This window comes from Odontesthes bonariensis, chromosome 13, assembly GCF_027942865.1.
Source record: "Odontesthes bonariensis isolate fOdoBon6 chromosome 13, fOdoBon6.hap1, whole genome shotgun sequence".
Lineage (NCBI taxonomy): Eukaryota > Metazoa > Chordata > Actinopteri > Atheriniformes > Atherinopsidae > Odontesthes > Odontesthes bonariensis.
The window spans coordinates 27,408,290-27,424,355 of NC_134518.1; the positions used below are offsets into that span (position 1 = coordinate 27,408,290).

Consider the following 16,066-nt stretch of genomic DNA (forward strand, 5'->3'; position numbering starts at 1 on the left):
TCACAGAGAGTTTTGCATTTCCCCTTATCGACTTTATGGATGGTGAGGTGAAGGGTGGAAACTACGAACAGTAGTAAAAAAAAAAAGAATAAAAAAAATAATGATTGCAGACTGAAATGTATCAGAGCCAAGCTAACATGAGGGGAAATGTAAGGTGAGGAGAGCTGAGGACAGAAGATCAAGAAGAGAGGGAAGGAACTGGTAGAAGGAAAATGAAAATGAGAGCAAGCCAATCTATATTGTCAGTGACACTGCTAGATGGTTAGCAATTTCCTCCCCAATAAATCAACCTCTTGTCTCTGCTCTGTCTTTCTCTATCTCACTCTGACACACACACACACACACACACACACACACACACACACACACATCTAGTACAGGTTGCAGATAGAGACTGACTGTAAATCTGAACTGAAGGCCCATTTTCTATTACCATTTAATATTTGCTCGCTCCGTACCTCTAACCAACCTTTCCCCTCTTTCCATCTTCATGTCCCTCCAATCCTCTTGTCTAGTAGCTTCTCTTCCTCTATCCCTCATTCATGTATCTGATATTCACTCCTATCCGCTCTGCATTTTTGTTTTTCCACTTTCTATTCTGTTAATTTTACATTTTACCCCCATTAATTTATTCTTCCTTTTGCCATTCTCCTTTCATTCTTCTTAAATTCCCCTTCCTCTTTCCATTCTTTGTCATGCTGCCATTGCATAATTCTCTAATCATTCAGAGGAAAGAATGAGACATTTTTTTCATTATCTTATCATATTATCTATCTTCTTTCAAAGATGTGTCTTTAAAAAGTATACATACATCTTCTTTATGTTGGGGAGCCTCTTAAAACTTCCTGTTGCCTCCAGGATGGCAATCTCATTGTCGTTTAACCGCCTACAGAGAAGAAAAAAAAAAGGGAAGTTAGATGTTTATTCTTTCATGAACCAAACCACTTTTTTAAATCTTTTTTTTACATATAGACTTCACAAACACGCAATTAAAGCAAGAATCTGCAATTGAGGAGGGGACTGCTGCTTGAAAGTTAGGAGTACTTATAGTGGTGTTGAAGTATGATGCAGCACAAAACAATGGAATGAGGAGGAAATAAAAATTTGGTGGGGAAAGGAGACAAGAGAAGAGGAGAAAAGGAGAGCAATGAATCTTTTCTATGTAGCCATCAATACCAACATTGCCGTAAGCCAAGAGAAAACAGTTTGAGAGATAGGAAACTAGACATCTGCTTTATTGAGGTAATTTGTACTGAAAGGGTGCTGCTAAAAGGACGCTCTTTGTGTATGTGTGTGCGAAAGCTGTGTAGCAGGAGAAACTGAAAGTTCAGCTCAAGGGGACACTTTCTAATGAGATACAGGGTGTAAAAAGAGGGATCAACCTAGATAAAGTCAAAGTGAAAAATATGTTGCATTGTCTGAGGTAACTTTGTGATTGTGTGCAAATTATACTCATTTTACTGCAGGGTCGATTTGCAAATTTTGACCCCAGAGAGGGCAGATAAAACATCTGGCATCTACAGCCCTTAATATCAACTAACAAGGGCCAGCATATTCAATTGAGTGCAAATAATTCTCTCAAGACTGATTACAAACTGAACCGTCTAAAGGATTTTTATAGATAAGACAATGAGACATTAAGAAGAACAGAAAGATATATATATATATATATGATGACAAACCCCCCTGATTTCCCCAGATATGGCAGATTGCAGTACAAGGCTGTTGGCTTGATTCTTTGTGTATTCCTGGGCATGTGTGTGGCCTTAAGAAACCCACTGATTGGTTGTGTTCTTAAGGAACAGGGCAGAGAACTGTCTAGAACAGTTGAAACTTTGATGTGCCCTCTAACCAACCATGAAAGACGAAGTATATGTTTCTGTCAGGAGGCACTCTGGGAATGGACAGAAAGAAAAGGAGGGAGGATTGGAGGATACAAAGGTCCATACAAAAAACAGCACCAAAAAGAAACCGACTAAATGGGAGCTAATGATCGGCGGAATACTGCCATGGTTATCTTGAGTAGGAGCCATGGCTCGATTCACCATTGTACAACTAACCTGCTCAATTAATACAGTGACGACCTTCTTGCATCTCCCTTAATGTTACAGTGGTTTCCCTCTGCAACTGTTCTCCATAATCACAACAGTGGCACAACAGTACCAGAAGATCTCCATTCCTCACTTGTTTTAGCTGCTTGCAGTTTTACATTAATGGGAAAATCTTTGCTTCAGGCTGTTCCATGTTTGAATAATTATTCTATATTCTATACTAAAAATTATTTTTATCTTTTATTGAGCAGTCAATTTGAATGAAATGATAGAAAGTAATGAAAATATTCCTTTAAAAAGCAAAGCAATCAGTGATGTCTTTAAATCTGTAGCTTTACAAAAGGGTGGACTTATTTGACTAACATGATAAGAAAATAGTCTTACACAAACAAGAAGCAACTACATATTATTTGAAGTGTAGAATGTTACACAGATTATTCTTTAATGATCGAGATAGGAGCATTTTTTTGTAAAAAATGACAAATATAATAAAAGTATGTCAAATGATCTTAAAAGACCTACATTATTCCTGTTGCCTATTATTTGTTACTCTTGCAGCATTTGTTTTGCAGGAAATGAATGATCCATTGGGCCTACTCAGTATTCTAGTGTAAGACCCTTCACCAGACATCATGATGGCTCCTGAGGGACTGAGAGGGAGATGGAAAAGACTGCTGAGGTGAATTTAGGTTTGAGAGCTAGCGATGAAAAGTGGCATCAGCGATCCAGCACAAAGAGAGGCAGAGGCATTGCATGGATGCAGTTGCGTGTCTTCACATGTAAACAAGCATTTCTTGTTTTAATTTACAGAGCATTTAACCCATATATGATTGCATGTCCATGTTTCCTTTTGTTTATAAAAGTAATGTACAAAGTATGTAACCGGTGTATACAGAGGAGATATCAGCAGACTTACAGGTCAGTGGTGTGTTCTGGGATGTGTGGAGGTATTCGGGTCAGTTTGAGGTTGGAGCAATCAACCACTGTGCCTTCACAGCGGCATTTCTCTGGACAAACCAGATCCTGAAAACATTCGCCACTCAGACGGTTGCGGTAGTCCTCCTGACCTGCAGTGGAGAGTGGTGGTAGAAGAAAGAAAAAGAACAAAAGATACAAAGAATGGAGGGGGGTGGAAAAGTAAGGGTTGAATGTGGGAACATGAAGAAACAGAAAGACAACGGGTTTGGGGAAAGTGAAGGAGAAAGGGAAGGTAAGAGAAATCAGAGTAGTATGGAGAAAAGAGAAGAGAAAAAATAAAACACCATGGCTACAAGACAGACACTGAATTCTATAACAAAAATACTGTCCCATTTACAAAGAACTGGATGATGAATTTATAGATAAACAATAAAGAAAACCAACACTTTTAAAATATAGGCCAGAATATCTGTCTAAAGTGTTTCTTGCTATAGTATAACTGAATGAAAAATGATACATTTTACTTGAAATTCAGCTGTTAAAGTTTAGAAAACATAATTAGCCAACTAGCCACTTGAAAGAAAATAAGGACATACATTAATTAAACTGTATCTACTTCATCAGGTTGCACTAGTTATTCTTGCATTATACTATAACCTGCACAGGACTGTTGCAAGGAGGAGTAATTCTGCAGGGCTACCTCTGCGAATTAAATTAACAAACAGATATCCAGGTGGTTTTATACAATCATATTGTAGATGGATGTGATTTAACCCCGGATGTTTTTGCTTAACAGGGTGAGCCAGAGACCACTTCTGTTATTTAGATGTAATGTGAGCTGATATAATTTATGACTGCGATTGGCTGTAGAGTAGACCTGGTTTACATCATGCAGCATTTGTGTTTGCGCACCACACACTGCACTCCCTTTATAGTTCTCAAGGTTATCACGACCTTTCCTTCTTCCTCTTGCTTGGTCTTTCTCTGTTTTCAAAATGTCCTTCTTCTTTTACCAATCTCCAATTAGACTGTTAATACTTTGGCAGAATGTATCTTCAATCTCTTCTGGCCCAAACTCTTCCTCTGATTGTCATCATTAAACAACCAGGCCACTTGTTAAGGGTTCAGTTGCAATGCATAATCTTGATTTGAGCCCTGCTTATGACCAATCTATCTTTTGACAGATGTGGTTTCTGTTGTACAATGGAAGAATACTTTGAAATATTTCTTCTGGGCCGCTTCTAACCTTGCTGGCTGGTAAGTTGATGGGAAAGAAAGAGTAGGGGAAGGGGGTGAAGACCAAAGCAAAGAATGAAAGGAATCTTTTTTACCACCTTATTGGGAATAGCGGTCAAGTTTTTCCTCACAGGGGTGAGGGATAGGCACAGAGGTAATATAATCAATCATGCAAAACTGAAACACCTCCATGTCACTAGGCAACTTGAATATAGAAAAAGGTGTCAAAACATTTATTTTTTACTGCTTTGCAACACTAGAAAATAATTTCAGTACCTTATAAAGGAAACTATAAAATAGCAGAAGTTCAAGCATCTGTTCAAAAGCTTATACAGTTTAAATTTATGCTGGCAGTCAAGCAATCAAGGTGACTGTTTCTGAGTTCACTCAAATGTGACCCGTGGAGTTTCTGAGCACCAGTAGCACCTTGAATGCTCCCTATTTTAAATGCACTGTGCATGTGCTAGATGGCCAAGTACACGTGTAACCCCACAGCTAGTGCAACAAACAAGAATCTGCTGCCAGTTTCATAACTATTCAATTAATCAGTTGTTGGTTCATGCAGAGAAAGTTCGTAAAGGCAGAAAAGGTAAGCAAAGCAGTGATAAAAGACAAGTAAGAATTGGACAGAAAGCTGGCAAACAATGCACAATAATAAAACACAATCTAAATTGTGGATGGCTTCGAATTTGAATATATTTTATGGAGAAATAAATATATCTGACTGGAAGGCGGTTATGATATCTGACTTTACTACGTAATTATCATAACCAAAGGCATTTACGATACCGATAAACAGAAAGCGTGGGTGCAAGATTGTTATCAAGCAAATCAATCTTTGTTTTGAGCTGTTTTGTCTTCATTTTATGGCAATTGAATGACACTCGAGCAGAGGAATTTTTTTTTAAATTACCAAAATCTACATTCAAGAAAGTTTGGATTTTATCCATTAAGATTATATTTCACTATATCATTATGCATATTATCAATACAGCCTTGACATTCCATTCTTTGAATATCGTTATTATTGTAAATACCGATATATATTGCAAAACCCTTATTTGAGACATTTTTAAAAATCTAGCCTAAATCTACACAATCCAAGATTTGGAGAAAAATGTTGAATGCAGATGTGACTAGTTGACAGGAAAACTCCACCGGTCATTAATACTCACTGTGTGAGATTATCTTTTTATGGACCATTTATTTCAACCACAGTTACAGCCTTGTAACAGAAGCCGTACACATACATGCAAGCAATCAAAGTGTTTGACACCCAGTTTTGCTCCAAGACACGTGACTGGCTGGAAGAGGCAGGTAGGTGTGTGCTGGGCGGTCCCTGGCGCTTGACGGAACCATGTGATGCCACAATAGGCGGGGCCACATGGTTAGATCAAGCACAAGAGACAGCTGCACGAACCACTCAGAATGCAGGTCCACACAGGAGGAAGGCGGGGCAACAGAGAGCTGCACCAATCAGTGAGGGGGTGGGGTCCATACAGGAGAGGAGAGGCAACAGACAGCTGCAGATCCACACAGGAAGGGGGCAGGATCAGAAAAACTGCCCACGGATAGCAAAAATGTCCACACAGGTCCAGAGAGGAAGAGAGATGCAGGGAGAGGCATGGGACTGCAGAGAGGAAGGGCTGAAGCAAAGACCACAGCCATAACCAGCTTTTGGAGCATTTGTAATCTAGTTATCTAAGTACCTTTAAGGCGAGGGCAATAACTTTAGGGAGCTGCTTTCTATTGAGTAATCATAAAAAGTAGCTCATGTGTACTTTGAATGAAACCCTTAACAGCTTGATGATATTGGTTACGCCAGTAAGAACTCGCCAACGTTTAACCTGGCATGCAGTGGTGTTATGGAGAGCAGAAGGGGTGGAAATGTTATTTCACAACATATAAAAAATTGCCTGTTGACATGACTTGGCAGCATTTATAGTAACAATCATTTACATACTTCAAAAAATCGGTTGTTCACACATTTGGGGAGCTCTTTTGTTCCAGCATTTTTGCTGCTCGAGTTTCTTTCAGTTTCAAGCTCTTCATAAAGCAACACATTTGTGATACAAGGTGACCTCTGGACAGCACAAGTGAAGTACATGCTGCCACAGTCCACTTTGTTGCTCACTTTAAGACAAACACTCAAGATACTTCAAACAAATTACAAGCATGTCTTTACCTATTTAAATTGATGAACACAAGTTATGTGAAATCACTCAGTTTAACACACTCACACAAGTGGGCAATCACAGTCTATAGCCAGTCCCCGCTGAGTTAACCGTTGTGTTGCTTCAGTATACTGTATCGGTCTGTCTTGTAATTCGTTCCACCCAAGATGCGCATAAAGGGAAATAACAATGATATCGCACCACCGCACAGAGGGAGGCACAGACTGTTTGTGAATGCTTGGGTTTTAGTAAACACATCTAGATCAGACTTTATTCACATATCATGACTCAAGTGTAATGAATAGTGATGTTTTACTTGTGCGTTCTAACTTTTTACCTTATTAATATAAGAAATGTTTCATTTATGAGTGCATTCAACCCTACCGCCTATAAATAGCTTTTTTTAAAACAGCAAATAAGTGTTGAACCAGCGTAATGAGGCAGCACAGTTTAATAACAAATATGGCAAGCTGCAAGTACATTGATATTGAATGGATCATGAAAGTGTTCAGCGCTAATGTAAATGCATATTTTACCATTAAGATATCAACATCTACTTGCAGTGACTTGTTTAGTTTAAGAATTATTGGGATCTTGCTGAAAACATGTTTATTCACATGTAAAAAAAAACAAAACAGAATCCTTCCCTCCCACCAAAGAGCTTTTGTAGCCTCAGTGCAAAAAGTTTAGTTTATTATTTGAGCGGGATTTTTAGAACCCAGTGTTGGTGTGTTTAGGGGTATCTGTGTAAAGTTCTTGCTTACCTGTGCACCTGAACTTCTTGCCTTTGACCTGGCTGATTCGTTTGTTAGCCAGCCTTCTGGGGTGGCTGCAGCGGGCCCCACTGGTCTCAATTGGGTTGTCAAACAAGTAATCTGCCAGCCACTTCAGGTGACAGTCGCACATAAATGGATTCTGGGCCAGATGACTGCAAGAGATGGAAAGCAGAGAGGATAAAGATGGAGATGAAAAAGTGAAAAGAGAAGGACTCAGTTATAATAGTTGTCTCAGTTATTCTGGTCCCACAATACTTGCAATGCAACAACTCATAAAAAAAGATATTTCTCATTTACAGGCAGAGGGTTTCCTATGTTATGTTTTAGACAGCGGAAACAGTTATTAGAATAGAGGGATTCTAAGACAATCCAGTGATAGCTTTTATTGATTAAGGTAAAAATGTTGCCATGTTGAGACAACAATGTGTAACTTCACAGGCTGAGACTTAGGCTACATTAATGTTTTCATTATATATTAGTCTGTTATGCATCATTTTGATTTTAAGACCTAGAAAAATTAAGAGTCTGCATTTGAAATTTCCCTGAGACCATTGAGATGTCTGGAATTATCTTATTTTCCTGGATAAAACCAACATAATGAATAAACAAAAAGAAATATATAATATTCTAGAGGCTGAGAGCATAAAATATTTTGCATTTTTTATGGAAAATGATTGAAATAAACAATCTATCATCAAAATGGTTGCCAATTGTAACAAATCCTTATCATTACCTCCACTAATCCATAATTGGGTTACAAAAGCAGGAGTCTAAGTAAAGAAGGCAAGGATTAAAAGTCCCTGGCCACTTTCTTTACTTTTCATTGCCAAACCCATGGCAAGATCCTCAGACACTCCCAGCATAATCCCTCTAGTGTAATCTGTGTCTGCCTCATGGTCTCCTTCCATCTGAACTTGTTTTGAAAACCTCACATGGGAGGTGTCCAGGTGCTCAGCTGCCAATTAATTAGAGTTTATGACACAATCGTGCTGTCATGCTGTACTTACAGAGTCTTGATGGAGCGCAGGGGGGCGAAGAGTCCTTTACTGATGGTTTGCAGCTTGTTGTCATATAACGACAGCAGGTTGAGGTTCTGTAGGTCTTGGAAGGTGTTGACTCTCAAACAGTTAATTTTGTTGGCATTCAGCAAACTGAAACATGAAGAATTAACACTTATTATTTATTCTAATATTTTTATTTATCTTGCTTTATCAATTCTGTGCTCAAGACAAAGTTTAAATGTACAGATTAATGAGATTTTATTTTTTTCTCAGATGGATCTCAACTGCAAACCCATTATTTTTCTCCCCTGTCCTCATCTTCACACTATTTCTTCCTCTGCAACCCCTCCCTTCCCCTCACACTCATGATTACATTTTTTTTCTGGCTGTGACACATAAATCTGAAAATTGTGGTTTTATACTTTTTCACTCTGGTCTGGAGCAGGAGTGGAATATCAACCGTTATGTGTGCGAGTTTAATATCTTGTTTTGGTGAGACAGACATAGAAAAGGGAGAAAGAAGAAGTGAAAGACAAATGAGGATGGAAAGTATAGAAATAATAAAGTGAGACAGTGAAGGGACGTGGAAATTTAATTCAGAGTGACACAGATATACATTTAAGTGAAAGAGGATGGCAGGCAAAATGGAGGTAAATGGCAACTGGAATTGAGAAATGTGATAGAGGGATTAAGTAAATGTCAGGAAAGGCTTTCACCTCTACCCTTCTCTCCTTCTGTCTGTCCTTTCTAACAGGCACCTCATTAGCTAATATGTCAGAGTTATCAGGGTTTTTCCTGCCCTCCTGCCATTCCTCTTTTTTTGTGTCTTGTCTGTCACATTGTCCCCTTTTTTGCTCTTCCCTCAAACTCGCAAGTCTCTTTTCTTGTCTTTTGAGGTATTCTTTGTATCTATGTCTGTCGCACACGCTCAACTGTCCACTCTTCTCCTCTTTTCTATGTGTGACAGGTAAGTAACTTGGTGCTTGGTAGCTCAGCTCAGCTTAATTGTCTCGAGTTGTTCTAATGAGCGCCTGCATTGGCACAACCTGCTTATACGTCCACACACACAGGTGAGACACGCACACACATGCTGCTCTGCGACATATCCACGCCTCATTAGGCAGCTCACAGGGGGAACTAATTACTTGAAACTGCACCAGTAAAACAAAGCAGCACCGGAAAACATAAACAACAGACCGGCAGCCATACCAAGCAATAAATACATCTTTGCAAAACCAAGACTAATTCATAATTATGAGATAATATTGGAGAATCTTGACATTCTTGCCAGGCTGAACAACTTTCTTGGAAACGGGAGGTTTTGTTTTGTCAGCAGTAAATTATGAAAAGATATTCCTTCCTTGCGTCTGCTGAATGGCGGTGTCTTTTTAGAATGGACCTATGATGTAGCAGGACGCAAGTAATAACTAGACATCCAGACACAAATGCACAAAAAACATTGTGAATTATCCTATTAAGTGACCACGTAAGCATGTATATACAAACATAAAGCATTCATTGGTTTAGAGTTTAACATTTTTCACCTGCTGCATCATTACATCTGGTGGTGCTAAATGTTAATGATGTCAATTCATACATACATTGACATGAACACTATTTTTTCTTGCCTTTTCTCTTTGCTCTCTTTTGTAAAAGGTTCAACATTCACGTTTATTCTTCCTTACGTCTACAATATGTTGGTTTCCATCTTTCACTCTTCATCCATCCATCCTTTAATTCATCTATCCAGCCATTCCTCCACCCCTTCCCCCTCTTTGTCTCTGAGCCTGCAGTATGCATCTAAATGATCCTTTAAGCCTGTAAAAGGTGTTTGTGAGTTAGCTCCACTCATCCTCATTCTCTTTGCTTCACCTCACTTTACGATGGAAAAGCCCAGGACATTAGCTGTTTCTGCAGTGGACTGCGGCATTTGCAAGGACCATATGCCACATACAGTAGTGATATACCTGCGTTAGAAATTTGTACCGCATGCTGAACCAGCGCTTCAAATTGAGCCTATGCCGACGAGGACTTATTCAGTATTAATAGTTTTTCTCATTGAAAACACCACAGGGTTAAGGAACTATGGGAGATTAAAGTATCTATTACTGTGCACCAGTTTGTGTCATGTTAAATATTTTAAGTATGTCTTCTCTGCAGACAAACGATAGCACAGATGGAGAGTCGATGTATGAAGAGGGGGGGTCTACGGTAGTAATGATTACGAATATTTTAGTCTCACATAGCCACACATATCTCCAAAGCGCAGTGTCAGAATGGTCTCACCGTACTTAAATAAACATCCTGGTATAGGAGGAAAATAAACGCACTGATTTGTTTGTATTTGTTTGAATCTATTACAATCATCTTGGTCTTCGATAAGCTCAGGATGTAGCACTGACAAACACAAGTATGTGAAAAGATCGCTGCCAATGATGTACACAAATCCTTTGTTGATCTTTAAAGCAAGTGAGTCAAAGGAATAAGCAGTCACGTGTCATTGCTTGCATCAAAACTTCATCAAAATGTGCCATTTTCAAGCATGTTGTTCACATCTCAGATGTAATAATTACTGGTTATGAAGGAAGATTTGAAAATTGAAACATTGGAATAGCCGACGGGGAAAAGCTTGAGTTGAGCTGCAAATCAGCAGGCATATCTTACAATTTGATATCCGGTGAGACACACTACACAGTTTAGTACCGTGATGGGGGGTGAAAATAGAAAATTACAATCATGTATTAAAACAATTAAGCCCTATTGTATTGACTATAAACTGGTTTCAGAGGGAAATGTGGTTTTCTGCTGCCAAATACCAAAATCACCATTAATTGTAAAAATTGAGAACAAAAAATAATACAAATGCAGTTTAGCCATTTCATGTTTGTAATAAAAAAACAAAAAGATTCAATATGATGCATATCCATATTGAATTTTTACTTTTTTCCCCGTTTGGTTACACATATGCATCAAAGTCACTTTTGCCTTCAGAAATAAAATACCAGGTTCATTTTTGGACATAAAATACTTTGTTAGGGTATGTGAAGTATACGACCCCTGTCACAAAGAAAGAGAGCATATACACATCAATCACCTACATTTAGGAATTAGGACCAGTGCAAATCCCTTTGTATGCACTGGTCCCAAGCAAACTGCATACATTTTGGTTTGCAGAAATGTAAAATGGCAACATTTTTTCTGGAGACTGGGCTTTTCATCGATTAAAATAGTGAACGCTATATTACTGACGAATTCATTGTAAATATGGCTAATTTTGAAATTCTACCAATTACCATAATTTACTACTATTCACCTTAACATTTGTAATTTTATAGCACTTTTACATGTATTTACGGGCAGTATTTTCAGAAATACTGAAGGATTAAGACCTATATTATACTTACAAAACCTGAAAGCCCCCAAGATGAAGCAGGAAGAAATTTGAAATGCGCTTTTGTTTTTAGACCTTTTTTTTTTGTTGTTACTTTTCCTAAATTACAGAAGCTAAACAGACTTTCAAACCCACCTTTTTTCAGTAATGTATCATATTGTCTGCTACAAGAATACACAAATACACTGAGGCACACACATACAGCTGACCAGACAGATAATACTCACAGCAGCTGCAGGGAGACCAGTCCATCAAATAATCCCTTAGGGAGCTCAGTAATCTTATTTCCGTAAAGCACGCTGCAAAGGACAGACAATATAGCACAATTTAGGTTGCACAATTCACCACGATAACATGTTAAAACAGGTGTGTTCTAAAGTTCTTTCTGGCTTAATAAAACCCTTCTATTGGTTTTCAGAACAGTATTGCTGATGCTGTGGATACTGTTATTTCTTAGAATACCCAAAGTGTATAATGTATCGTATCTTGCTTTAATATTGATATCCTACACATAGCAATCTTGAACATTTTAGTTCAAAGAGAAACTGTAGTATTGGTTTGTAAAACAGTGTATGTTTACATTTAAAGTAGATACATTACACTGATTTCCAGATCTATTTTGTTCAAGGAGTGGCTTTATAAGGGCCACAGTGCAAAAGAGTTTTAATACAATTAGATAATATTACAATACTGTTTCAATAGACTGTTTTTTACATTTACATCCATTTACCAAGAAAACCAGAGTTTCAATTCATGGGCATGCAGTGTCTTCAGCAAATAAGCATATAAAACTCAGAACAGCTCATCACAAACATTTAAAAAAAATTGGTAGCCAAGTGCCAAGCATAATCCATATCAACCTTTGAGCTGACATGGATTATTTTTACATATGAACTTAAAAGATCAAACATTATACAGAAAAAAAGGAGGAAAAGTATAACACTTGCCCTTTACATGAAATATTCTGATCAATTTAGCTGAAAACAACCTGTTTATTAGCATTAATAAAAAAATATGTTTTAGATGTGGGACATTGCATTTTTGAAATAACATACATCTTTTGATGTTATCAAAAGAGAAACTGATTTCAAGAATACATATTTAACATGACAGGTAACTTGAAAAAAACCTAAAAATCTAAATATTTATATCTAAAGATCTTATAAAGATTTCACCAACAGTTTTAATATGAAACCATTAGGAATTACAAGGTAGAAAAGATGCATTTTCTTTTCAACATTATTTATATGCCCATCTTATATTAAATATATTCTAAATATTTAGCTCTTTAAAAGGTGAGGATGGTCGTTATTATATCTGCATCTGGTAAAAAAATGATCCTGCTCATTTAGCTGGAAGCTACTAAAAGACAACCGAAAGCGTGTGCAGGGGTTTGTACAGTCACATTTTCAGCATAGTTCATCCTGTCTGCCCCTTCTTGTCTGTCTATCTTATGTTTAATGCTCCAAAATTGATTCAAATTAAACCATCCTTTGTTTTCTAACCACATTCACCGTGAGAAACACACATATGAGTGCATATATGCACACCTCTCTACATTGTGTTCCAGCTGTCAACAAGGACAACATTTTTCTGCTAAATGTCTGGAAATGCAATTACATTGGTGTCTGGATATATGTTTACATGTCTGCTTGTCTTTGCATATATGTGCATCATACTTACAGTGAGGTGAGTGAGCGAAGACCACTGAAGGCATCTGCAGCAATGTCAGAAATCTGGTTCTTACTCAGGTCACTGGGGAGAGAATGAGATTACTGTAATACACAGTAATGGGGTTCATTCTCTGTGAATGTCCTAGAACTGTCTGACAAACGATCATGCAAGAATGCATCAGCTGAGGTCAAGGCAAGGGGACAAGAATAAAAAAAAGCAGATGAGGGACAGAGTGTGTGAGCAAATGAGGGAGAGAAGAGAGAGTGACAGACAGGGGACACAAATAAAAAGACAGAGGGAACTGGAGTGTGAAAGAGGAGCTGGAAGCTGTGGCATGTTAAATGTACTTTGTGTCATTCACTTCCATTGCTCTATCTTATATTATTAAACAATGCTTTTGAAATAAAGTTAAAACTCCATCTGTGAGTGTGAAGAGAAGATGGTTTAAGAAAACCTTACAACTATGCACAAGTCAAGCATTTTGATGCATCTGTACTATATGGATATTTTTTTCAGCACTTCGTGTCTGTGGGTGTGTGATCTTGTAGTGATGAGAGATTTCAAATCCCTTTTCTTTTTTTACATCATGATGTCATTTCATGAGGTTGTTTTTTCTTTTAAGAGAAAATTTATAGTAGCTAACAGGCTGATTGTGAATTATAATATCAAACTTGTGGACATAACATTCCAGGGTCTTCTGGGTGTATTTCTTGATTTATTAACAGCCTTTAACATCTGAAACTATGCTGTGTTAACAATTAACCTTTCGACTACTTTAAACTACTACTACTACTGCTGTGTCAGACTTTAAAACAACCTCAATATGTAAAGTCTCATTTGTTATATCCTCATTTGTAAGCATTTGTAAATGCATAAACATATAAACATATAAGTCAATGGAGTCAATGCGTGAAGGTGTATAAACTCAGTTTTTGCTGGTTTACTCTCCAGGGCCCAACGCAGACTCACACCAGAATGTTAAATTGCTGTGCACAAAAGTTAGCAGTTTCACAATGTAGGCTCAAGAATTGTAAAATTACACTTTCTGCACTCCCAAAGTAGGGCTAAGTCTGTCCCTTTGAGATCACATGTCCATATTTTTTCATTATATGATACTGACACGCATGCTCAAATATTTTTGACAAAAATTTGCTGAATTTTCAACTCCAAAATTGTAACATAGCTACCTTTTCCTTATCTAATTGTAACGTACCTGTTTTGCATGAAGTGAATCTGACACAAATTTGATATTACAGAACAATAACACGTTTGATAACTCTGTTAAGGAGGTACAAGGGGGCAAAAGGTGGCATCACACCAGGTGCTGTCATGCCAGAGAATAACATTTAAACCCATCCAAGGTTCAATAAGGCTTTTTCACTTTTTTACTTTACTGGTTAGAGTCAGGCATTAGAAATTAACGGTTGAGATTGGCCATACAAAACACACTGTCAAGCTTTACTATCAATATTTACGTGGGCACAGGTTCACATCATATCCCTTCAATTCTCTCTGATGCATAAAACACAACATTTCTGCACCTTTATTGCTACACTAGTACATTTTACAAATTTTGACCAACATGCACGTTACAAGTTTTCTTGTGAGACAGGACTCTCTGACCTACCCACTCAAACTTCAGGTAAACTAAATTATTTAAATGATTGATCAAAGCATAATGTACCTATGTATATACCAGTCTGCTGATTCATATTGATTTACACCTGTTCGCATTTGTATGTATTTGTGTGTGGTATGACTCACATTCTCTTGAGCTTCTTGTAGGCAGAAAAGGCTCCTGCTGGGACACTTTTGATCAAGTTCTGCTCCAAACGACTGCAGAAAGAAAGAAAACAAAATGAGAACGGTAGAATGAACTTTAATAAAACTTTAATAAAACTTTAGCAGGTATATTGAACATCCACATTCAATGAAACATCAAATGAGAAGTTTTGAATAGACTTTCAGTCGTAGCATATCGTGCATGAAAAAAAAAAAATTCTCTGCTGTAAAGGTTACCACGAGGCTCAGTTTACTCCACAGCCTGAACAAAAAGTTCAAAAGGTGCCTGTTCCAATCAAATTCTACAAAATGTCAGGTCTGTCCGTGCTTTGTAGCAAAGTCGGGTAACTCAGTGGGCAATATTCAGCAGTTTAAGTATGAGCTTACATCAGACCAATCTGATCTGACTGTAAGCATCAAAAGATTGGTCTGGACTGTTGACAAAATGCTGTCATGTTAGTCAATATTAATGTTTTCATTATTAATTATCTATTTCGATCTTCCATGGATTCATTTGATGAACACTCTGAGCCAAACTTTTCATGAATACATTTTGGGCTTCCAAACCTTTTCAGTCTGAAGGCGTATGGAAATTTAATATGCCTCTCTTTATGGAAGACAAAAAAAACTCATTACACCAAACTGCTGGTGTTACACCATTATCATATGGAGAATCAACAGCACTGCTGTAGGCACACAAGCCCACAGGTGAATTTACTGTAGTTTAGTTTATCCCTTCCCGGGGGTCCATTATAAACATTCATATACGTAGCTCATGCATTCTTTATGTCTCCTTGGTTGTGCAATAAAAAGAGAGAAAAAAAAAAGATGATGTGCAGAGAGATGGCTGGCAGAAAAGGGATGTAAAGAGGGTAAAAGAGTGGGTGATAAAAAGTGTATGAAATGGATAAAAAGAAGAGCATGGAAAAAGTAGAGATGAGGGATCGCGGGGGGGGGGGGGGGGGGGGGCAAGGGAGAAATTAGAGTGGAAAAGTGTGAACAACAGGGGAGAAGAGAGGGAAAATCAGAGGAGAGGAGGATGTGGACAGGTCCCAAGGCCAGT

The 16,066-nt window shown here is 37.8% G+C and overlaps 1 protein-coding gene across 2 annotated transcripts in view; it reads right to left on the reverse strand.

The window, feature by feature from the left end:
- The window catches only part of slit3 (slit homolog 3 (Drosophila)), a 256,161-nt gene that overhangs the window by 49,767 nt on the left and 190,328 nt on the right, over positions 1 to 16,066 (reverse strand). For both annotated transcript variants that reach the window (XM_075481822.1, XM_075481823.1), the window contains 7 exons: positions 14,986 to 15,057; positions 13,231 to 13,302; positions 11,775 to 11,846; positions 8,163 to 8,306; positions 7,144 to 7,307; positions 2,968 to 3,118; positions 812 to 886 (listed from right to left, as the gene is read on the reverse strand). In XM_075481822.1, the coding sequence (XP_075337937.1) occupies positions 812 to 886; positions 2,968 to 3,118; positions 7,144 to 7,307; positions 8,163 to 8,306; positions 11,775 to 11,846; positions 13,231 to 13,302; positions 14,986 to 15,057 (750 nt within the window). The remainder of the gene's footprint in view (positions 1 to 811; positions 887 to 2,967; positions 3,119 to 7,143; positions 7,308 to 8,162; positions 8,307 to 11,774; positions 11,847 to 13,230; positions 13,303 to 14,985; positions 15,058 to 16,066) is intronic.